Source organism: Siniperca chuatsi, linkage group LG20 (assembly GCF_020085105.1).
Source record: "Siniperca chuatsi isolate FFG_IHB_CAS linkage group LG20, ASM2008510v1, whole genome shotgun sequence".
NCBI classification, from domain to species: Eukaryota; Metazoa; Chordata; class Actinopteri; order Centrarchiformes; family Sinipercidae; genus Siniperca; species Siniperca chuatsi.
Window position 1 is genome coordinate 7,081,994 of NC_058061.1, and position 24,306 is coordinate 7,106,299.

General features: G+C 39.7%; 2 protein-coding genes across 3 annotated transcripts in view; both read left to right on the top strand.

Annotated features, from left to right (window-relative positions):
* Window positions 1-678: 678 nt before the first annotated feature.
* Window positions 679-4,206, top strand: rpl38 (ribosomal protein L38). The gene is made up of 5 exons (XM_044177766.1): window positions 679-750; window positions 957-983; window positions 1,583-1,643; window positions 2,359-2,481; window positions 4,139-4,206. The coding sequence occupies exons 2-5, from the start codon at window positions 981-983 to the stop codon at window positions 4,162-4,164; spliced, it is 213 nt and encodes a 70-aa protein (XP_044033701.1). The 5' UTR covers window positions 679-750; window positions 957-980; the 3' UTR covers window positions 4,165-4,206.
* A 1,070-nt stretch (window positions 4,207-5,276) lies between these two features.
* ttyh2 (tweety family member 2) overlaps window positions 5,277-24,306 on the top strand; it is a 64,124-nt gene continuing 45,094 nt past the window's right edge. Inside the window, exons 1-2 of one of the 2 annotated variants that reach the window (XM_044177770.1) lie at window positions 5,277-5,844; window positions 19,491-19,663. In XM_044177770.1, coding sequence (XP_044033705.1) covers window positions 5,716-5,844; window positions 19,491-19,663 — 302 coding nt within the window. In that variant the 5' untranslated portion in view covers window positions 5,277-5,715. The remainder of the gene's footprint in view (window positions 5,845-19,490; window positions 19,664-24,306) is intronic. The other variant, XM_044177771.1, reaches the window with a different exon arrangement.

Genomic DNA, 24,306 nt, shown 5'->3' on the forward strand with positions numbered 1-24,306 from the left:
CTCTTCAGAAATTACCTAGAGGTTTTGGTTTCATGCAGCACCTATTGCATGTCTGTCTGTCCTGGCAGAGTTTGTCCTTATCCAAATTGAGGTTTATAAGGATAGGGTGTCATATGTTGTACAAATTGTAAAACCCTCTGAGACAAACTTTTGGGCTATATGAATTAACTCCATTTGACTTAACTTGACTAGAGGGAGAGGTAAGGCTCGCAATATAGAGAGAGGATGGATATGGGGACTGCTTGATTCTATGTTCCAAGTCGCCATCAGAGGGGCAAATCAGGTCTGAAACGGAAGAAATAGCGTTCTAGTAGTAATAGTATTTTGGAGCAGAAATGGATGGCAGGGTCAGCATAATTCCTTTCAGATGCAGTGAAAATACACATTAGTGAGTGTTACTAATCAAAGACCTAAGTGCAGGACAATGGATGGATACACTAGTGCACCCATCACTGCATGCAATATCAAACTGTTTCACATTCCCACCAGTGAAGCCCACCAGAAAGGCCTATTCTCCCTATCTCTTGCCATCCACTTTATGTGAGATTATACTCTGTTTGTCCATTAAAGATTAAAGTACTCTCTAAACGCAGAACTCCCATTTAAACATATTGTATATTTGATTTAATATTACAACGGAGACTACGCGTTTCTTTCTTAACATTGGCCCTCTCTAGCTGCCGTAGCGCTGTATAAAAGCCTCCTTAACCGGAAGTTCCACCCCTTTTCATCCCCTCTCTGGCAGACTGAGTGAGTTTCACGTTCACACATAAACAAAATCACAATTTCAATCATCATCCATCCTCTTTAACACTAATAATTACACCCTCGTTTCTACCAAAGTATAAATATTCCATTCAGCAGCTAAATGACGAGATAATGATTTGCTTTCCAATACTTTTCTTCTCGATGTTCTAACCGATAGACTGACTCAATCTTTCTCTGCTCTTCCGCAGCGCTCAGTCCGCTGACACGGCAGCATGGTAAGGACATGTTCTCATTTAAATACTAAAATAGCTAAACCTGTATAGCTGACAATGTTGTGTCTTGTGTATGTAAGAATGTCGTAACCTTAAATGTGTGTTTGTGAGTATAGATCAATCGACAGATATGTTATGAAGTGGCTAGCATTAGTGATTAGCATTAGCATAATGCCGCTAGCTTGGGCCACCCTGCTACAGCCTGTTGCAAATGATAGACATGTTCACCAGCCCATACCAGTATTCAATTACCTAAATTATTAGATGCCCGGGTTTACTGATAGTTAAAACTGTGTAAACTGTAGCCGTTCCGTACTGATGCAGGCTGTACTTATTTTACGTTAGCCATGGCTGCCTAACGTCAGTTACTTTGAATAGACATTTTCTTACCGCCAGCAAGACGTCCAAACATCTCAGGCTGATGTGCTCGTGATGCATTCACAGTCTTGCAAGAGTAATGATGGACCTAGTGCTGGGTTTCGATTTCTTACAGAAATGTCAGTTCCACCGGTCCCCTAACATCACTTTACTGTTCATTCTCAATCTGTTAGTTTTGATGCTTTGTCTGAATGATAATTGTCTGCTCTGTTCCTAATTTGTAGCCTCGCAAGATAGAAGAAATCAAAGATTTCCTGCTGACAGCCAGGAGGAAGGATGCCAAGTGTAAGTTAAACCTTAACTGTGTCACCTGCCTGTAAATGATGTAATTAAGCAATCTATGCCTTAACTTGAAATGAGCATATTTGAAAGACAAGCTGGATATGCAGGTGACAGCTTGCATGTAATTGCCACTGCAAGAAAATCAAACAGTACATGTGAGCTTTGTTTGAATTAAGCATCCCTGACAATGCTTCATTTTATAGGTCAGTAATTTCCTAATAAGTTGTAACAACTATGTAACTTAATATTTCTTAGAGGAAAGAAGAGTGTTAATTTGTACTTAATTTATTTCAAGTGATTGCTAGTGTAACCTTGAGTCTTAAGTCAGTGCACAGCAGGTCAGTTAACATGCCAAAATGTGAGATGCGTCTACAGGAAAGCATGCAAGTCAAGATATAGAGGATAAAGTTTAACAATTAATGAATTAACGTTTTCTTGGGCTTAAATGGAGCTTTTCTTAAGGAAATTCCTATTTTTGCTATAACTTCTGAATTACACAAGTGTATCCTGGTAACTTCCTAGGAAATTTTTCAGTAATTGTGGACCTGTTTTATTAAAGCATTACTGCAATCTGTTCAGGAAATTGTACAAATACTCACACATCCATCAATGTCACTGAAGTTTAAATGGTGATATTTTTTTTTTTTTTTTTTAAATCCAAGTAGAGGTTTCTGTTGTGTTGAATCTGAACTGGTTTGTTTGTTTGTTTTTCGTTCAGCCGTAAAGATCAAGAAGAACAAGGACAATGTTAAGTTCAAGGTGCGCTGCAGCAGGTACCTGTACACCCTGGTCATCACAGACAAGGAGAAGGCTGAGAAGCTCAAGCAGTCCCTGCCCCCAGGTCAGTATCAACAAGAAGTCTGCTTGTGAAGCAAACACAAGACAGCTGAGACACAGCAGTCTTGGTTCAAACATGGAAACCCCAGTTACTGACACAGTGAAGGGTTTTTGCATCTAAATGAATTGTGTACACTTGACTTTGATCATAGTCTTAGATTGTTTTGTTAGTCTTCCCTGGGTCTAATTAAAGGTACTCTGTAGAGTTTTGGACCATTGGTGGCTTGGAGCATGTTCCTATGAGTGGGTCTAAGTTTAACTTGTTCTGCTATTATGAAGACAAGGATGGCGTGATGTATTCCTGTTGACCGCAGAGGATTGCTATAGCAGTAGTAATGCACTGTAAAAGGAAGCAATGTGCTCATAAAAGTCAAACTAATGTAAACTAGGCAGTTTTCTGTGCAGTCATAAAACGCGTTGCAGATGTTTTACAATGTAGGAAATGTGTTCAACATGTTTTTTCCTCTTTTGGAACATAACCAGTGCATCTTGTTTGGAAACTAATGTATACACTCTAGTTGTTTACAATAAAAACACAGCTGGCTTTTGTGTGTTTTTAAATGGGAAGAGTCCACAGAGGGTAGATATTAGGTCCTCTTGGAAAATGACTAACTGATCTAAAATTATCAACTACCTTGGCAACAGTGTCTGCAATTGTGCTTTAAGTTGCAAAGTCTTGAGGCTGATGATGACTGAACTGACTTAATATATTAAGAGAATAATCTTATCATAGCAACATATGCCAAACAAGAGTGCATTGACTAAGAGGAACATGATTCACCTTTTTTTTTTTTTTGTATATACCACAGTATACAAAAGGGAGACAAATGTTAATCGGTGTGCAGCCTAATGACTTACCTTGTAGTGATGATTGCAGTGACTCCCAAGTTGACGTCAGTCAGTATATAGTTTGTCTTCCGATTGAATATTATTGGTGTTTTGATCTACTTAGATCGATTTTTTTAGCATTTAAAGGTCACCTGTGAAGCCGGTGCATGTGGGGATTTTCTTTTGACTTTTGAAGCGTTTTCATTCTGTTAATCTGAATGAGCTTGTGACAGACGTTTCCCCAGGTTTTAACTATTGTATGCTTTAGGTGGTTGCTTCGACATTATCAAAGTTAAACAAGGAAGAAAACATGAAAATAGTATGTGGGATAAAATTACATCCAAACTATCTTTTCTCTAGTTTGAAAGCAAATGTAACAAATGATGTAGTTCTAGACCAGCAAAAAAACCCAAGGCGTAAATAAAACATTTGGTTGCATATGTCTTCATTGGAGATCCGCTAAGCTCTGATTCAAATATTAGTGTACTTTAACTGCATTGATTAGTTTGTATTATTTGAGAAATTGTGTGCGTTCAGTTGCTTTAATTTGTAATGGGTTTAACCATAGTCATTTTACAACAAATCTTGTAGCCTCCTTGTTGAAAGATTTCGGTCAACTTAAATATTGGGTAACTGGGTTGTCAAGTGTTTGTGTAAGTCTCTACTTTTTAACAAGGGATTCTCAAATGTGTGTTCATTAGTGAGAACTAATTAAAAAATAAGAAAAAATAAGCTCAAGAGTGTTGTGTGCAGAAAGTGAGTGCCCCTGTCTTTGCTGGTGTGATGTTTCATGCCAGTGAATATTTTCTAATCTTTTGTCTTTCTCTTTACAGGTCTGGCTGTGAAGGAGCTGAAGTAAATCCGTGATGTACAGAGAATTGTAATAAAAAATGAGAAAACAGTTACTTGTCTATGGTGTTGTGTCCACTGTGTTTTCATGCCATGCTTCAAACATGATGGATTTGAATAACTGAGTTGCGTCATGAAGTGTAATCAGTGCCTTTGGTATCGTATGTAGCCAGCATGTTAAAGTGGGATAGGTCATACATGGTGTTTTGACATTTTCCAAAAAATGTCTGATTGGAACTATAATCAGACTGAATGTTAAGAGCACTGCCCTCCACCCCAAACACTTTAAAATATACTCCAGTATGATGTGTTATGAAACTTACATATGTCTCACTAATATCCATTGAGTACATGCATGTACTTGTTACAGTGGTGGTTGAAGATTCAGGCAAGAAATGTTCTATTAAAAGGTATAATAGTCATGTCTATGAAAAGGTTTGGAAAATACTTTTTCAAAAAATGCCTTTAAATAATTACATTTACTCATTTGTCCAGCAAATTAATTTGAGCATATGTCTATTGAACTGGTTTAACTTACCACTGTCAAACTACATGTGTAAAATATATTTAGGACAAAGGTGTATGAGTACCAAGTGTGTATGTATAAATACAACAAGCATAAAACGTGTTTGTGCCTCAGTGCAGCATCACACAAACATGCAGTTAAAACCAGTATATGCACACTGTGTCGAGATGCTTGTAATAAAACCAGTGAGCAGGGGTTTACTGAGTGGGTGAGTTGATCTGTGAAACCTCTGGTATTTACTGGGATGAAATCCAGGAGACAACCAGCATTATGTGGTTTGGTTTCATTCATTTCGTTTAGTATCATTACTGAGCAAGTATCCACAGATGTAAAAACAGCTGCAGAGAGACGCACCACCCTCTAGTCTTAAATTCGTGAAGATAAATGTAGCTAGTACTTGACTCGGACGTCCTCGGTGAGGACAGGAATTCCGCCTCTGCTGTCGGTTAAAGTTGTCTGTAATTGTTTCAGTTGACAACTAGGTGGCAGTGCAGTAGTTAATTCCGCACAGAGACTGAGAGACAGAAACTTACACAATGAAACATTATGTCAAAACGAAAATGATATTACCACACAGTGAATATGTGTTATTTTATTATTAGTCTACCTCAGGCAGGCTGGCAGACTGGTATTTATAAACTCCTCAGCGGGGCGTCTTTGCGCGCTCCAGTATCTCCTCATGTCCTATCAGTGCGCGTCCCCCGCTGGAGACTTGTGTGTGTTTGGAGCGGCTGTCGGTCGGATAGGAGCCGTGGGTCCACACAGACGCGGAGACATGGGCGCAGTGTGATTATTCCTTCTTTCATGAAAAATCTCTGGCGGACTCCACTTTGCGACAACGCTGCTGTCTCTGCAGGACTTCTTGACCGTTTGCGCTCATGTGTGGCTCACTGTGTTTCCACACACGAGCATGCTTTTATCATTGTCTTTGTTTGATATGAGACGGGATTAAGATCTCCGGCAGCGGACCAAACAGCTCGCTTTAGTAAAGGGAGGCTAATTTAGGCTGTAGCCTAACTTTTTCTCGGGGCAGGGATGTCTTCGGCTCGGGTGGATTACATTGCGCCTTGGTGGACTTACTGGCTTCACAATTTTCCCCATATCAACCTGAGGTTTCAGGTCATTGACAACAGCTTCCAGCCCGAAGAAGAGAACTACCAGCAGGTTAGTAGTGGAAGAAGGGACATGGGGCTTTATCAGGAGCCCAGTTATCGAGGACACAAGTAAAACAGGGACACACTATACTTAAGTACTCGACATTGAGTTTAAAACGCTATTGTGACATATTGTATCTCTCTTTCTAGAATAATCCTTTAATATATGGTTTATAGTTTCCCTGTGGTATCACTAAAATCAGTTGCAGGGTCTGTATCATCATTATGCTTTCTGCTGCCTTCAGATTCAGATTACATTTTTTACGTTATTGATGACAAAAGTGGCCCATAATGTCTCTGTGAGTGTCATCCAGTGCATTTAAGTGGTAGCCACCTAGTCCCCCAAATTTATTAGGAGCTGTATCCAGTCCCAGCTCAGTGAACCAAGTCAAAAATGCTTGGGTTATTGATGCTATCTGTTTTAGGTGTTGTCATTTTAGTGGTCTTTCTAAAAGCAATCAGTACTCCTCTTTGTAGACTTTGCAGAAATGGTATTAAACCATTTCTGCAAAGTCACTTTTTTTCAGGGAATACTACAGAAATGTTTGCCAGTAGAGACAGAGCATGCACATCTTGTAAATGCTGCCTTCAATAGGGCTTGGTAACAGTTTTCATTTATTTTCAGGTGGGACAAAGAAGTTGTCCTTGTGTCTGTTCAGAGACACACAGAGAGGATCGGGAGGGACACTTGTGGGCTGAATCTTAACATAGGCCTAGATGTGTTTCACCCATGGGAGTTAAAGTGGTTCCCATCTAACTCCAGAGGCAGTGACAGGACTGTTTCACACAGTTTTGAAGTGGGCTGGGATCATCTGTTGGATGACTAATGAGCTGCATGTGAACACATGTCAAGAACTATGAATGTTTTTTTGTTTTTTTTAAGGTTACAGCTTAGCCTCTGTCAGTGCATGGAGGCACATCATGCTGAAATATAGACGACATTTTAGTTCATTGCTGCAGCGCCTTAGCACAGTGGTTTTCAGGGTGAGGTCAGGTGAGCTTCAGGGTCCGGGGAAGTCGAGAGGGGCCTCAAAAAGATGTGGAAGTGTTTAATTTCAGAAGTGAAGTGACAGACAATGGAAGAATTAGTTTTGGGAATCATTGCAACATATACATGCGTGTTGTTAGTCAAATGTAAAAGAAACATGAACTAGCAAAAGGATAAACTTGCAGAAATCAGTTCAGTTTAGAATAATAATGCCTGGAGGAAAGGAAGGATACCATGCACTATTATCACGAAAGACTAAAGTGTGATATATCGCTTGATAGTACTTTGCGATCACGCTTTTACTTTTTCCATCATCGACTATACAAAAAAATGGACAACAGGATGGAGGTGAGGTGGGGCAAGCAGGCGGCAACTGCTTTGATAAGCCGAAACAAGCTGAAACAAACCTATGTAACGTTTGCTGAATAACAGTGACTGTAGCCACACAATTGTAAATGGTCAAATGTAGTTTTGCAGTAACAAACTGTCTTTAGTCATGTCAGTTACACAGCAAAACCAAGCTGAAGTTTGCTAACATTAGCCACCATAAGCTACTGGTCATGCGTAAGTCTTATGTAAGACTGTAGTTAAAAAACCCTGAGTGTGTTGAATACATATATATATATATATATATATATATATATATATATTTAAAAACCTGAACATTAACGATGGCTCTGTTGTATTTAAGTGTCCATGACAGTGAGCCAGCATGAACAATACCAAGACCCTGAAACCGAAGAAGTTAAATGGAATCCAACCATCATTAATTTGATTATTTCCTTGTGCTTTTCCTTCTGTGATATGTCAAACTGTCCTCTGTGAAAGGGGCCAGTAACTGATTTTTTGGCCACTTGGGGGCAGTAGAAACATGCTGTAAACACAACACTGGCATATTATCAGTTGCTTATTCACACATCCAGCAGATATGCAGCAAAATAAAGGTTATCATTCATTCGGAGTCGTGTTTCTGGCCACAATGTAAGCCTAACAATTACTTTCATTATAGCTCATATCCTGAGGGATACATTGCCTTTAGCTGCTAAATGCTCCACTATATCCTAAGCTAGTTGCTAACTTTGTCTGCTGTTTGGTGCAGAGCAGGTAGCGTACATTAGCTACAAAGATTCTAAGCTGTCAGCGTCTATGGCCCAATAGCATCTCACTGTACTGAAACATTGGCTTGAACGTTAGCTGGAATGCTACCCTTTGCTTTTAGTTGCTATCTCTTCACCAACAATAGTAGTTTGATGCATTTCTGCTCTACAAAATATCAGATGGTAGCACAACTAAATTGGATTTATGTCATGCTGGTATCAAGGAAGAGACAGAGAGAGAAGTGAAGGAGATTTTTTTAAGTTTCCATTATCTGAAGCACTGTGGAAGTAGAGTCAGGGCCACAGGGTGTGGGAGGGGAGGGTGGTGAGTCTCAGCAGGAGAGCAGCACTTCCTCCTGAGAAGACAGTCAACCACAGACAGGCACTCAAATCGGGGGTGGGAAACCCCCATCATTGCAACCATCAGCTTCTCTTGTTCTCTATGACTTTTGTTTCTTTGTTTCTCTCACTGCCTTGTTTCTGACACAACCATGCTCCTGGTATTTTTTTACCTGTCTTTCACAGATATAGGTTAAGTCCTTCATGCTCCCATGTTGTAGAACAATTTTCTGTAAAGCACCAAAGCGAATGACACAATTTAAAGCTGATGCAAGGTTATTAAGGCCATTACATTCCCTGTCCTTTGTGGGCTGGCAAGCATAAGTCTGATCACAACCTAATTTTTCGACTGCCTTATGTAGCAGTGATAATATGCTATGTATGCAACCAAGGGATAAAGTTCTGGAAAAAAACCTGTGATATATTGCCCCCTGGATGTGCTTGCATAGTTGTTAAATTGTAAAATTATACATTAATTATTGACGGCTAGTGTTAATGTTGCTAATGAAGTGACTCATATCAGTATAATCAGTTTCATATTGTAGGTGCTAGTACTGGTAGGTAGTCAAAACTTTTAAACAGTCTTGTGTTTGAGACAATTTGCTTGTATTGTTTTGTTTCATAACACTGCAAAGCATCACACTGGTATTAATGAACATTTTGTCCGGTTTGTTTCTGCACCGGGATGATTAACAGCATTGCAACTGATATTACTGTAGTGTTTAGTGGTAAAGAATTCGGTTAAACTGAACTAAAATTAAGCTTTATAATCGAGCCATGGAATCCACTCTTTTGTAAAGGAATTGCTGAATCGATGTTTTGTTGGCTGCTGAGTATTGAGCAGCCATGCTATTAACCCAGGCCGTATGCCTTTTTAGAGGAAGTGTAATTGGCTAGTTGTAGTGTGGGCAATCCTGGTGAATTCCTTTGCTGGCTTTGGGCCAGCAAATGTGATGGAATGCAAGGGTTGTGATCTTTCACTGTTCTTTGTCTGCGTGTGTGTGTGGTAGTAGGTTTCTCATCCCCCGTTGAACCCTGATATTGTCGGTAATGGAATGTCCGTCAGCTGAATCACCTGACTAGAGTTTTTCTCTAATTTCTGTCTTCTGTCAATAAGCAAGCTATTCTTCTTTATCTTGCAGTCACATATTTTGGAAAATTTCATCCAGTGCTGCATCAAACTTCAGAGTAAAGGGTTCTGTATGCTTGAAACGAACTACAGTGGGTCAAACGATTTGTTGTCTGACTACTACTAAAGCCTCGTCTCCCTGTCCTGAGGCCTGGAGGATGGAGAGACGGCAAAAACTGAAAAATCTCACTCAAAATAGGACGGCGGCCTAGTTTTTCTAAGTTTTGTGGGTGTGCCCATGTGCATGTGTGTGTGTGTGTGTGTGTGTGTGTTGAGCCAGACATCATGTGTAGGTCAGCAGGTCCTAGTCCATCTGACTTCTCTTCTCATTTCCTGCTTTGTGACCAAAACAAGTTTGTGCCAAATACTTTCTGTCCATCACATGGACTGCTGTTCCTCATACTCATCCAGCCAAGACACTCTGACATTATCCAAGCAGCCAGGGTCACAACATTTTATTGGTGAATTTGTAGTTATTATAAATGCTATTATTAAGTGTCTGAGAGACATAATGCTGCTAGAACTCCAATGTAATGCTGACACGTATGGAAAAAATGTGCATCACACTGTTTTTACTTCTGTTTGCTTTATGGTATGGTATGTTCATGTTGTGTGCTCAGTCTCTGAGCCTGCAAGCAGTGTTATAGCTATTATCAGGGCCAATTACATCCAAACAAAATTAGAAATTAGGCTGTTGCTTTCTAAAAACAATTAACTTCCGCACTTCTTCAACAATCCTTGGTCCTGAGTTCTTGACAAAAGCTAGATGGGAAGATTGATACCACTATTATAACTGTCCATTAAATATTAATCCAGCAAGCAGTTAGCTTAGCATAAAGACTGGAGAGACTTCCTGCAGAGACTTCAGGAAGTCACTGCTTCTGGCCAAGAAATAGTCCGGCACGGCCCCCGTAAAACTGCAAATTGTCATTTTTCACCTTGTTTGTATGGATTAAACTAACAAGATCTAACATGTTAGGTCAATTTTGTTACCTCTGGACAGAGCCAGGCTAGCTGTTTCCCCCTGTTTCCAGTCTTTATGCTAAGCTAAGCTAACTGTCTCCTGGCTCCAGCTTCATATTTAATGGATAGCTATGAAAGTGGCATCAATCTTCTCATCTCACTCTCGGCAAGAAAACAAACACGATTATTTCCCAAAACGTCGAACTACTGTGTTCCTTTAAGAGGAAAGTCTTCCATTTTATGTTGAAGTTGGAGTTTTAAATCCACCTGAACTCAGTTTACCCACTTTTTAATTTAGGAGAAAATGTTTACTCATTTTATTAGGTTAACAAGACCATGATATATTGTAGTTGCTACAGTATCAGAGTAATGTAACTTATACTGATGAGGTCTTTTGATGAAAGACAATATGATAGATCTTTATTTCTGCTGGTGGTTTTTGGCCTCATGGTAACTCACTATCTGCAGGTCATAGCGGGCTCATGTTTTTTATGAACATTAAATATTTTCCTATTATTATCTGCGGTTGATACAGTAATTACTGCACAGATTGTGGATGTACTCAATGCATGCTCAGTCAAGTACAGAAAATAGCATAACATGTTGTTACGCTATTGCTGAAGGAAAATGTGCCTCTGTGTTCTGTACTCACTACTAAAACAGTCTGCATTGTCAAGGTGCTACTGTAGTGTATTCAGTTCAATTCAATTTTATTTATATAGCGCCAATTCATAACAGCAGTTATCTCATTGCACTTTTCCTATAGAGCAGGTCTAGACCCTACTCTTTATAATATTATTTACAGAGACCCAACAAAGCCCACCATGAGCAAGCATTTGACAAAGAAAAAACTTCCTTTAAGAGGCAGAAACCATGGACAGAACCAGACTCAATGGTGGGCGGCCATCCGCCGCTTCAGTGTTAGGTTTAGAGAGAGAGAGAGAGAGAGAGAGAGAGGATTTGGGGGAGGGGGTGGGGGTCGGGGTGGGGGTGGGGGAGAGGGAGGCACAATGCAAATATCACCTAGAATAATAATAGTGTTGTAGTATGCTTTATGTCCTAACAGTCTTCGTACTTGTTCGAACTTCAGGTCACTTTATAGAACTGACAGCATTAGATACTCAGTAAAAAAACCATCAGTTTTATTACCTTAACAAACATGGACATTTAAGTAGATTTCACACTTCCTGTATGTAATTACAGACAAATAACATTTGTCTGTCTCCCAGCACAGGAGAACAAAGACTTTTGCTTAATAGCGGCACCATTTGTCCTTGACAAAACAACATCCACTTTTCTCGTCTCACCACTGATCACTTTAATGTCCAGCTCAGACAAGTTTCTATTGAAAGCTTTTATCTTGCTATTACCGTGGCCTAGAATGATATGGGATAAATGAACAAGCCACAGACATACTATTCAATTACAGGAGCAAACACACACTCCTAACACACTTGATCTTTCTGCTTCAGTGGCTTTTCTCACAGAGATTCCCTGGGAACAGTGTTCCACCCAAGTGCATGCAAACAGCCTCCTTCTCCAAACCTTTCTGTTTCTTCTGTTGTCTTTGTTTTCCCTGTCTCTCACTCTCTCACTTTAAATTTTTTCTGCGTTCATCAGCATTTCCTTCACCTTCCCCTCTTTGTTCATCGATGTTAGACCTTCCTATACCAATCTAAATGGATGTGCCATCGTGTGAGAGCCGCTCATGTGGAAGACAGAGAATTTATGTGGAGTCCAATAAATAAATAAATAAAATATGTATTTTCCCATTTTTAGAAAAAGATAGTCTTTTTGATAACGATTGATAATTATAACTTGTACTGCAGCAATGATTTCCTTTAATTTTGTGATCACAAATATTTGATTGTGTCTTTGCAGCAGCCCATCTTCACATAATGCTGTTTGTTACACTGATTACAGCTGATTTTACAACTGAATGCATAAAGTGTGTTTACTGTGTGTGATAGAAAATGGAGAATTCTGCATACCAAGGGCTGAAAATCCATTATCTGTTCAGCTATTACAACCAGTCAGATTGCATTGGAAATTGACCAGCTCCTATCGCCACCTCCTCAAGAAAATTTTATCTTAAATCTTAAATCTGTTATTCTTGATTTCCATGCTCCTTGTCCCACCTCCGCCTCTCCGTGTTTGTGTGAATGACTGTGTAACCTTATTGTTAAAACAGTGATTCACTTCAGCTCAGCCTCTGTAGCAGTCATGATGTCTTTTTTTCTTACGCGTCTACTTAGTCCTCGTTTGTGTCATGCATACACATAGAAAGACACACTCACAGTGTCCCCTCTGGCACTCCAGAAGGTCATTAACCCCAATCTGTCTCTGTAGTGCTTGAAGCCAGTGATTAGCCTCACCTGATTGGCTAGATGGTATGGCTGAGGTCTGTACTAATAAGGCAGTATGTCCATCCCTCATGCTGATCTCACAACATTTAAATTGGATATGACAGCGCTGAATGACTATCCATGGTGCTGGGGGTTTATGATTGTTTGGTGTTCCTCTGCATTTCCTTGTGTCATGATTTTAGTTGGTGATGAAGAGCACAAAAAGAATCTTCAGCAGGTCAAATCACATGTATGTACCCACCAAAGCTGCATGAACTGGGACAAGTGGATTCACGCAGCCACATTCCCCTCCAGCAGAAACAACGATGCAAGTCTCTCCTTGGAAGTTGGGGGGGGGGGTATACTTTGTTGTGGGAGTGTAGCATCAAATTCGTGACCCCTGACTTCCCTGAGGGAAGGGCTTAGGCTTTGGGTTCACAGAGGGTGTCAAGGAAATGGGAAATAACACGCTTCGCTGCACTCCAAAGATGTCCCAGGAAGCATGGCCTGCACAGAGGCAGTTACTTGAAAGAGATTCAAGGAGGTTATACAGAACAACAGGAATAAGCCAAACATTTCTCTTGACCGAAAAGCTGAAAAGAAAATCTTAGGAAATGCACTACACCTCACAAAGCTCCTGAGACCTTCAAGTTTGTAATGGCAGTGTGTTGAGGGCAAAAAGGCAGTGCAGCGTAACAGATTTAAAGGATCCTTTAGCAACAAAGCCCCTTCTTCCTCCCTTTTCCTCCTCCTCTCATCTATAACCCATGGGTCGCTTTGCTGGGACTTAATGGCGTCCCAGCTGTGAACATGAGCAGGCCCAGCCGAGTGCACTCTGCTGGAAAGAGCCCTGGTCCCTGGGGCGTTTACCCAAGTGTCAGAGTGGGACAGGCAGCAGCGTGGAGGAAGAACTGCTCCATTGATCTTTGAGAAAGGGGGCATTTCTTCATAGTGATGCCATTTCTCAAGGCACTCTGCAGCTGACGTTCAACCCTTCATGATACAAATTCACTATATAAGGGTTGTACTATACTGTGCAGCATGTTAAATGTATCAAAGAAGGAAATGTCACTATAATAATTTGTGGCTGCTTCACAATAAGATTTCTAAAATGAATCTGTGTTCTGTCTGTTTTTGCTCTTTAAAGGGACACTCCACCAATTTTGCACATGAAGATCAGTTTACCCATCATGTAGGCCACTGAAAGCAGTTTTATAATGTCTCCTGCGGTTCTGGGGGAGCTTTGTTAAGTCTGAGAAAATATCTCTGATCATGTCATCAGGGTGATCTCAGCTTGTGCTTGGAGATTAGAAATTTCAGCGGAAACCCTGTGCTACAAACTACGGGTGAGGGATTAGAGCATTTTACAAAAAGTCGCTATTGCATTGCATTATGGGAATTGTAGGATCCAGTGTTTTTGGAACTTGGGACTAAAAGCCAGGATATCTCTGCCTACATCGATTTTGACCATTCTTTAAAAAATCTGTCTCTTGTGAGTCCGCAAACTTTATGAATGTGCAAAGCTAAATCACTGGAATACCCCTTTAAGAAAAAAGGGCGAGAATTACAATAGTTAAAAGATACGTAAAAGACTAAAACTATCTCTGCTGCTCACTATGCTGACTTTTAAGGTGGAATTTCTTTCTTTGTCCATGTCTTCTTCCTTCTCTAACTGACCTGACATCCGTTTGACCCCTATCATGTTGAAAGAATGTCACTGTCCATTCAGGCCACACACACACATACACACACATATTGTACATCAGTGCACACTGCGCCTGGAGACCTTCTCCACCTCCGCACAGCTGTCTGCCACCTGCTGTGGAGCAGCCATGCTTGCGGAAGACACTTCGTATCGCTTAGCGTGCATTTAGCACCACTTCAAGCTTGTGGAATTCCACTGTTACATGCCTTAGTCCTGCTTAGCAGATGTACTGTAACAGATGGAGGTCCTTTCCATCTCTATGTATTAATTATGGTCATTACTTGTGTATTAAAAATTGATTTTTAATGGGCGCTCAGCATAAGGCATGAAGTATATACCACTTAGACTGCTGTTGGTTTGCATCTTGACATACAGCACATCCTCCACCACCTCTTTTTTTCTGTCTCTTTCCAATTTGCTCCAATAAAGCACCTTTTTAACAGTGGAGTGCTCATCATGAGGTATATATTCAGGTCGGGTTTTCTGGGTAAAACATGCCATTCCTTTATACATGGACACTGAACATTTGGAAACATTTTCTGCAAAGAATCACTGTTCAGAGTCCTGATGTTGAAGTTGCATGATAAAGTTGAATTTAATGCTGGGCGTTTGTATTGGATTTAGTGCTAAAATGATTAGTAGATTAATCAATTACTCTGTTGACAGAAGATTCATTGGCAATTATAATCGATTAATTGTTGGATTGGCATTCACATTTTATAGATAAAACAAATAATGGATTAATTAAAAAAAACAATAGATTACTCATTGATTACAATAATAATTACTTGTAGCCCTAATTGCATTACTTTGGATGTACTTCATGAACTGGCAGCTTTGCATTTTGTTAAGTTCTTACAGGGGCCACATGGGTGTTTGTGAGTAACAGACGGAACATGATGAAAAAAGATGAAAAATATTGCTCTTCTGTTAACTTTGCAGAGTTCACTTATGTGTCATCCCTTGAATTAGTCCGTTAGTCGTCCTTTGGGGTAGAGCGCATGGCTGATTTGTCTTGTCACGCACTTGTGTGTTCATTTTTGTACATTCAACAATGAGATTCTTAGGTTTGCTCACTATTTTGGGAAAATCATAGTATTATGCAACGTTCCAGCCTCAGGGCGAAGCCATCTACAATGGCCTTGTAATAGGAGAGAAACTGGGCCGTGCACTGAGTAATGAAGAGCCATGTGGATGAGGTAGCCGTGTCTTTGTCTTCCCTTTACCGACATAGGCATGTGCAAACACACACTTTGTCATTCTTTGCCCTCTTTTTCTATTTTTTGTGTCTTCACTCTTTCTCATCCCCACACCCTGCTGTCACACTGTTTTCATTATCTACAATATTCCCTCCATCCCTCTGTCACTCTCTTCTTTTTTCTCATCTTTTCCCCCTCTACTCCCTCCACATCGCAGGGATTGTCTTTCCGCTCAACTAGATCTTCCTTAATTTTCTTTCCTGTGTCATTGCCTCCAGCCTCATGCTCACCCCACCCCCTGTCTATGGGGACAACTGAGAGGAAACAAAACAGTGCGGGCCTCTTGAGTTAGGAACGAGTAAGGAGAAGGGTGTTAACATGTCGAGTCTGCTTTTATGAGAAACTACTCAGACCTAATTTAGGTAGCAGTTAAGTGGTGAGACCTGCCAATTTGATTTTACCAAAGAGCGAATGTGTGCACACACTCCTAGGTAAAAGATAAATGGTGTTTTTAAACTTAATGGAAGGTTGGAGCACTTGTGAAGTGATGGTTGCAGGATGGGGTTGTGGTGTGTGTGTCTTTGTGCATGTTCAGTCTCTGTGTGTGACCTTCCACTGAATGGATTGTACATAATTCAGAAGCCATTATTTTTGCGCCCTACTACTGAGAAGAAAAGACAGTAGAGAGAGAGTGATAGACAGAGAGAAAGTGGAGAGTGTTGTCTTGGCCATAACTGCTTTAAAAGCAACCTTGGAATAAATGTTTCTCCAAAAAAGAATAAAGATGGCATGGCAAGCCCCATGCAATGTTTTAATTATACACTGAGTTTTAGGGGGTTTGGAGGCCCAAACACCATGAAACATACCACTAAAAGATTATATAAACCAAACTTTATTCCTTTGATGGTCCATGTGAGCCCCGAGGAGCCCCAGCCAGGTCCCTCAATTGTCTACCATTTTCCTCAGTGATTCCACCCTTTGTGCCACATTCCCTCCTTTCTCTGCACTGCCTGGCTGCAGGGGAATCACAAGACAGAGGCATGGCAATTTAAGCAGGCCTGTCACATGCTGCTTAATTCAAATAGACTGTGGTAATTCGCCCTTTCACTCGTCTTCCCTCCCTGTTGCAAGGGCACCAACTAACCTGCACGTTACCATGACAATAAGAGCGGCTGGGTGGCCCAGTGTTTGTGTTCAGCAGGAGTATCCCCCCTTTTCTCTCTGTCGACCAATCTGAGGCTGTCTCCCACCCATCCCCCCATGCTCATATTATCCACCTGTGCCCCACATCTCCGTCTCATTTACTGTGTTCACCTCAATTACACCCAGTTTACGCAGACTCTCATCACTCGACACCCCACCCCGCCTTCAGATGAGACAAGGAGCTTTTCTCTTGGTCTCTTTGTCTCACCTTGGTGCACACTGCCATCCATCTGTCTGAGCCCATTAACACATTTACAATCCCATCTCTTAAACTGCGGCGCTAAATTTCCACTAATTTCCACACCTATTTAATGGGGCTCTGGAGAATATGAGAAAGTTGACGGGTCAATGAGTGGAGATTGCCCCATCCTTCCTTTGACGCTTCTTCTGCATTGTCTTTTGTCCCTTTTTTTTTGTCAGCAGATGTGCGGCTTTCTACATGAAAGGCATGTAGCCGTGAAATGGGACATGATGAGGCACTGCACCCCAACAGATGGAGCTAGGTAGAGGAGTGAGAGTAGAAAGAAAGATTGTTTTTAGGGGGAAGGGAGCAAATGTTAAAAAAGAAGATTCACGGTGCAGAAAGTACAAAACGAGTGAACACACGTAATAATGATATCTATATATATCTTGTTTTATTTTTGCTCTTTTATTAGCAAAGTTGACAGGAAAGGGACTGTGTCAGATTATATAAACAGCTGTTTTGAGGCCTGTGAAGGATTTTTAAATTTGCAATTTACCTGGCTCTTTTATAGCAATCATTGACATAATTCGGCAGATTCTTCCATTTTTGAATTTTAATCCCACTACTTGACTTGTGAGACACATAACATCGCAGCATGAGAACAGATGGCTCAGCACCAAAAAGATTTCAGACAAACTAAAAAGGAAGAGTAAAGGCGGTTAAAAAAAAAGGGACTGAGCTTGAATAAACCCATCTGCTCACAGATGGATGCAGAATTCATTTGAGGCTGTTAGGACAGTCTTGTTGCTATTTTTGTCACGGCATCCCATCTCTCACAGAAGGTGGGATGGGGGCTAAAGGAAGAATGAGAGGGAGAAGTAGATGCAGAGATGTATGAGGAGGTGTCTGCTCTCCAGCTGGAGACAGTGGATGCAGCTGTCCTTGTTTGTGGAGCTGGTGCAGACATATTCATTTGTTTTTTTTGTGTCTTATTACCACACTAATCACAGTAACTGTTGACGTTATTATGAAATTGTTTGTTTGGAGTCAACGAATGTCCTTACATTATGATGCTCTGCTTAGAGAGACATTTAGCAGAGGACAAGGGGATAGGCTTTTTAATGGCTATTTGATGAATCTTGTTATTTCGAGATTTGGTACAGTGGCATGTCACATGGAGGCCAAATGAAAAATGACCTGCTCAATCATGAGAACACACACTTTAAAGGCATTCATTTGTCTTTGGTAATTCATGTGGTTAGCTGCTGCATGCTAACACTTAGGTTTATGTTAGCTTAAATTATTACAGGGAGCTAGCATTGTCATATTAGCACATACTATAAGAATGTCTTAAAAGCAAATTTGTTAGTTGTATTGAAATATCTTTTGGCTACTTAAGGGTAGAATAACTCCACAACAATCTGACAAACACAGATCTTGACATATTATTGCTATGGCTAACGTGTTAGCAAACAGTTTCCTATTTTCAGTTTCTGGCCACCAAGTCCAATGTCCAGCCCCCTTTTAGCTCCGTTTTGGTCTCCACCACCACATATATCTGTCTCATAGCTGCTAGTTGTTGGACTTTCTCCAATCTGTACTAACAAAACAATTAGTTAAAAGAGGCTAAAAGATCAATAAAACACGTAAAACATTTTCATTACTCAAGGATACTGAATGAAGGTATTGTTTTGTAGATGCATGCAAACACAAAACAATTAGCAATCCGCTAACACGTGGATGATTTTAATGTCTGTGTTTCTTATTTTAACCTTCTGTTATTGCATTTTCTTATATGTTATTCTTTTGTAGACGCAGTGTTTGAAAGTAACTAAGTATATTTACTCAAGTACTGTCTTAAGTACAGCTTTGACGTACTTGTACTTTACTTAACTGTTACTTAACTTAATGTTATGCTTCTTTATAATTCTACTCCACTATATTTCAGGAATGGTTCCTCCTCCAGCATTAAACACTGCTTAAAGGTTCATGAATTACTAATAATAATACAATAATATAATATCTATAATAATAGAACACTCTTGATAGGGCCATATATGAGTAATTTTACTTTGATACATCAGTACATTTAGCTGATACTTTTACTTTACTTTTAGTAGATTTTTGAATGCAGGAGTGTAAGTATTTTTACATGGTGGTATTGCTACTTTTACTTAAGTAAAGGATCTTCATTCACCACTGTATACTTGTTAACTTGTTGCTGAATGCATTTTAATGTACAGCACATTGAGTTTACTTAAATGTACTACATATAAGTGTATGATATATTTAAACAAAATTGCACAGGTAAGTGAACCAATAGGCAAATTTTCCAAAAACTAAAGCTACGTAAAACTTGCTGGGAAGCATTAGTCAGAGTGACCTTACATTCCAATTCAAAATGGTTGTTCACTGCTTGAGGCAAGACATGAGCTCTGATACCCCTTTTTCTTTCTGACTTAGCTGCATCATGTCATCTCTTCCCCTTCTCCCTCTCTCTGTAGTCTCTCATATTCCTGGGCTGTGTTGCGGCTGCAGGGCTTGGCCTCAACCTGCTATGTCTGGCCATCTACCTGAGCTGTTTGTGCTGCTGCCGCAAAGACGAAGAAGAGGAGAGCAAGAAGCCCAACTCCTGCTGCGTCACCTGGTCTGCTGTCGCTGCCGGCCTCATCACATGGTGAGAGAATCAAGATGCGAGACAAGATGTTATGACTAACTGCTGATTATAGTGCGCACACACACTCTGTTGATGTCTGCCACTCTGTGTGTTTGCCCATTTTCTTTATTGGTCATTCAGTATTCCTAACGGGAAGCTGTAAATGGCATGATGTTTTCACTGCAAAGACTCTATTTCTGTTTTCCCACATGAGATCCAAAACTTATTAGTTCATAGTGCATAGACTCTTTGTATATATGTCCATATTGTATGTATGTTTGTCTGCCTGTCTCTGTTTTCTCATTTGTATTCTCAGGGTGTTCAGGGTCTCTCTTTCTGGTCTACATACCTGTCAGTCCACCTCTCTTTTGAAATAAGCTTCTATTTGCAGTTCTGCAGATACTTTGGGTTCACAATAGCATTGGCACTCTTCTTTATTGTGTTCCTTTTGATGAGATCACTCTTTGATCTGTATCTGCTAAGTCTCTTTTAGCTTTGTGAAACACTGATGTGGTTGATGTGAATGAAATCTCTCTGATAACCCTTACCCTTTTTACATTTTGTATGATTTGTGGTTTAAAAAGGAGACATAAAATGCACAAAAGTGTTTGATATTTGTACAAGCAGTGTTTCCCTTGAACATCATTCTGTGTGTTTTTCAAAACAGCTCCTTAGGAAGCTATGGCCTCTGGTTTGAGGGGATATTGGCACAGTCATCTTATAGTTCACCAGACCTGAGTTTACACTGGTGTTAAACTATATATCCGGTTGGCTTTCTGAATCTCCCACTGTTGTGGGAGAAGCCATCCTGATTTGGTTGTATTATGAATATTCTGCTGTGCAAGTGTGATTGTGTGACAGCCAACTGGCAGACACATCTCTTCACCTTGATGCATTGAACCTAGGATGTGCCAACTGAGTCTGCAAAATAAAATGCCAAAAATGACATGTAGGAGGATAGGTTACTATACAGAACACAATATACATATCAGACAAATGCAAGTATCCCTCTGTTGAGTAGACTACGTTATGTTACTTTGGCTGCAGACTAACAAGACAACAAGAGAAAATAAGACAGAGAAACATCATGAGTTAAAGGAATATTTTAAAATATTCCTATAACTCATGATGTTTGTATATAACATTTCCCCCAGCTTAATGCTCGCCTGAACTAGCAGACTATAAAGTTTATCAAGCGTAGCCTATTTATTTTGCTTCTATAAAAAACCTCCTGTTTACATCGTTGGCTGGATAATGCAACCCAAATAATGGAAAGCAGGTTATTATTGGTGAGTAAAATTACATTTTGTATTAGCCCCATTAGTACAGATCCTCTATAATGAATTTTAAGCTTAATTATCATGCCTCATATGTATGAGGAATTTGTTCAATAAACCACTTAAATGGTTAAAATGAGACTATTTTAGAGGAGCAGAAATTATTCCTTATTTTTACGATGATATCTGACCCAGTGTTTCCCTTCACATTTAACAGCGAAGGAGCGATGCAATAGATGTGATTTGTTTTGGCTGGAGGCTGCTGGATCTCATCAAGTCTATGGTGAACTGAAAACTTTCCTGATGTGAAATGACATTATATTTAGCTGCGGTAAAGATTAATGATATCAGTATTATAGCCGTTAGTTGGTACACAGACAACCTAGAGCAGTTCATTATTTTTTAGATCCAACTTTTTATTCTGTTTACATTCTGCTGCTGTGTCAAACTTGCGAATCAACCCTTAATGCTGCTGACAAACATGAACCGTCCCAGCTCTCAAATTATAGGGGCAAAGATTCACTTACAGTCTGTTATAAAGTTACCGAAACACAAGGACTGATACAACATAGTCAGCACTTACATCTCCAGATAGAACCTATTAGGTCATTCAAGATGTGCTCTCCCCACAAAGTAGCTAATTGAATTTGTTTGTTGAGGAGTAGATACTTCTCTCAACCATGTGACAGTCATGTTTAGTAACCAGTGGGTAATATTAAATTAAGCCTCGTGCATTATCTTACATCTATCTTTTTTTCAGAGAAGCTTCATTGTTAAATGGAAACACACAGTGGTGTCATGGTTGTGTAAAATATCCTGAAAACTCTGCAGGACTGCAAGCTAAAGCATGTGTTCTGTACCATCTGTAGGTGACTCACATTAATGATTTACATCCTCTTCTATGCTATATTTTTGTGCCACTGCCCACATCTACTGAATGCAAAATGTAATAAAATGTAAATCAAAAAAACTAAATAAATGCTTTTCACAAAAGAATTCCTTATCCAACAGGAAACATTTAAAATATTTAACTCCCTTAATTCAAGGCTTAATGCTGGTCGCTAAAAGCATGATGACGAACATTCTGTATGTCAAATTGCCTTTGAATCACTACTCGGAAAAACAGCACTTAAGCAATAATCATATACCACTTAGCTTGATGTCGCACAATTTTATTCAGTGGTTTCTCTCTGATAAGGGTTGCAAATGGCTTCTGTTCCTACCCAAGTCAACCAGTCGTCATTACGTGATATTTAGTTATTTATGTGCAGTTTCTTAAAATGTAGAGTGGCAGCCCTCCTCACATTAAAGATGTATGTTGTAAATTCAAAATTAGAAGAGTGAAAATACAGCTGCAAGCAGCAACTAGCAGAAGCCAGTGACTATGAAACTGTGGGCACTGCTGTGTAACCAGAATCAGGATCAGAATCAGCTTTATTGGCAAGGAATGTGTACACATACAAGGAATTTGACTCGTTGCTCTCTATATACATTCACAGAAATTGACATAAATATGGCTAAAAACAAGGACAAGCTCAACAAGGTAGACAAACATTAAGCTACTATGTGCACATTAAGCTATTATGTGCAATATAGATATTTTAAGTACAAAAAAGAACAACGGTAACATTTGTAAACAGTAAGACAATTAGTGCAATGGTACTGAGTGCAAATGGTGCTGAAATAAATATGATTAATGTAACATGACATACATTACATTCAATTCTTGTTGCATTTGACTTGACAGATTGGTTCAAGTTGTTGGATGCTGTCAGAAGCTCTTATGAATTGATTGCCTGGGTAGTGGATTCGATTTTAAACCTATTTGTAAAAAATGTCTCTCAGCCTTTAGGCTTTTTGGTTTGTAAGAATCTGATATTTTTATTTTATAAGAACAAGGAGCGCTTCATGCTTGGACCCCTAAAAATGAATGACCGTTTCCAACAAAAGCTGGTTGAAAACAAGGCCTCAGGCTGACTTCAAATATAGTGAAATTTAGACTGTAAATATAGTACCCAGGAAAAAATACAACCGCATTTTTCACTTTTCATATCCATCCTGTATCATCACTGACTCAGTCTTTACAGTCACTAGCCTATTTCAACCACAGAACTATAAAAACATCTACAATCCAACACACAGAATCCACTGCAAATATGTGGGTTACTGTTCTTTAATGGAAAAATGGAAACGTTTGTGTATCATTAAAAGCAAAATGCTATTAAGTGCATTGGAAGCAGACTTAGCGAATAAGTCATGAGGTACATGAAGCACGTGACTTAAACATCCACTGAAGAGACGAAAATATGGCATCTGTGATAAGTATAAGTAGACTGTAACCTTCCTCAAATGAATACATGAACAAAGATAAATGCAATATTTCCATTACGATTTTCACATCATTTTCGTTGGTTTTGAGGTCTGACTGGCGCTCTTTTAATTAAGTCATCTCGTTGCACCCTTTTCTTCTGCCAGGGTTTAATGTAGGGTTTAATGGCACCCTGCTGGAGAATTGGTGCCACCAACTGTTTATCTCGATGCATGCAACTCCTAATATTTCCATAACAGTAGTGGTGGGTGGATATGCACTTTAATTTGCATTTTCTTTTGCCAATTTTCTGGAAATGTGGATGCTTGCCCAGTGGATTCTGGTTTGGAATTGGAAACAGGAAAACTGGCTTCATTTTAATCTCATCAGTCCAGATCCTTCCCCTCTTTTCACCCTCACTTTGCTCCCCACTTCTCTTCACCATGTCATTTTACTTCCTGTCCCGCTACACTCAGCCCTGTTCGTCCTCCCCTCTGCTTAAAGTCTTGCCGTCCTCTGCTCTAATTATGTTTGACGGTGGCTGCAGCTGATATGCTGTGATGTCCATCCTAATTAACACTGATGAAATCAGAGCAGATGTCACTCAGCTGTGGTTGCAGCCCTGCCCATGGTGTAGCACATTAACTGTGTAATTATGCTGTACTGTAAGTGATCAAGCCGCTCATGCAGAGGACATCTGGACTGATTTTGTTGTTTGGCTTACTAAAATATAACCATGATACTTTACAGTTTATAATATTGTTAGTTTGTCAAGGTTGTAACAGTACACAAAATTCACGGTTCGGTACGTTTTCGGTACAGCAGGGAAAACAAAAAAATGCAGAAAATAACATTTTTGTCATTTATGTTAAAAAACGTAAACATGGGGGTTCATTGGCCATAATTCTTACTGTAACAGTTAATGCACTCAAATACTGGCATATTATCAATAAGAAAAAATAAATATCACAAATGTCAGTAATGGTCCATCACCAAGACTCTGACCTGTTGATAATTCCTGATCTAGCGTGCTACAGCTGATAGACAACAAGTAAAACTTGCGCTCTAGAATTTCTGTT

Coding starts and splice junctions, on each gene's coding strand:
- rpl38 (XM_044177766.1), top strand. Junction 1,644..2,358: donor CAGGAGGAAGGATGCCAAGT/GTAAGTTAAACC, acceptor TTTTTCGTTCAG/CCGTAAAGATCAAGAAGAAC. Junction 2,482..4,138: donor CAAGCAGTCCCTGCCCCCAG/GTCAGTATCAAC, acceptor TTCTCTTTACAG/GTCTGGCTGTGAAGGAGCTG.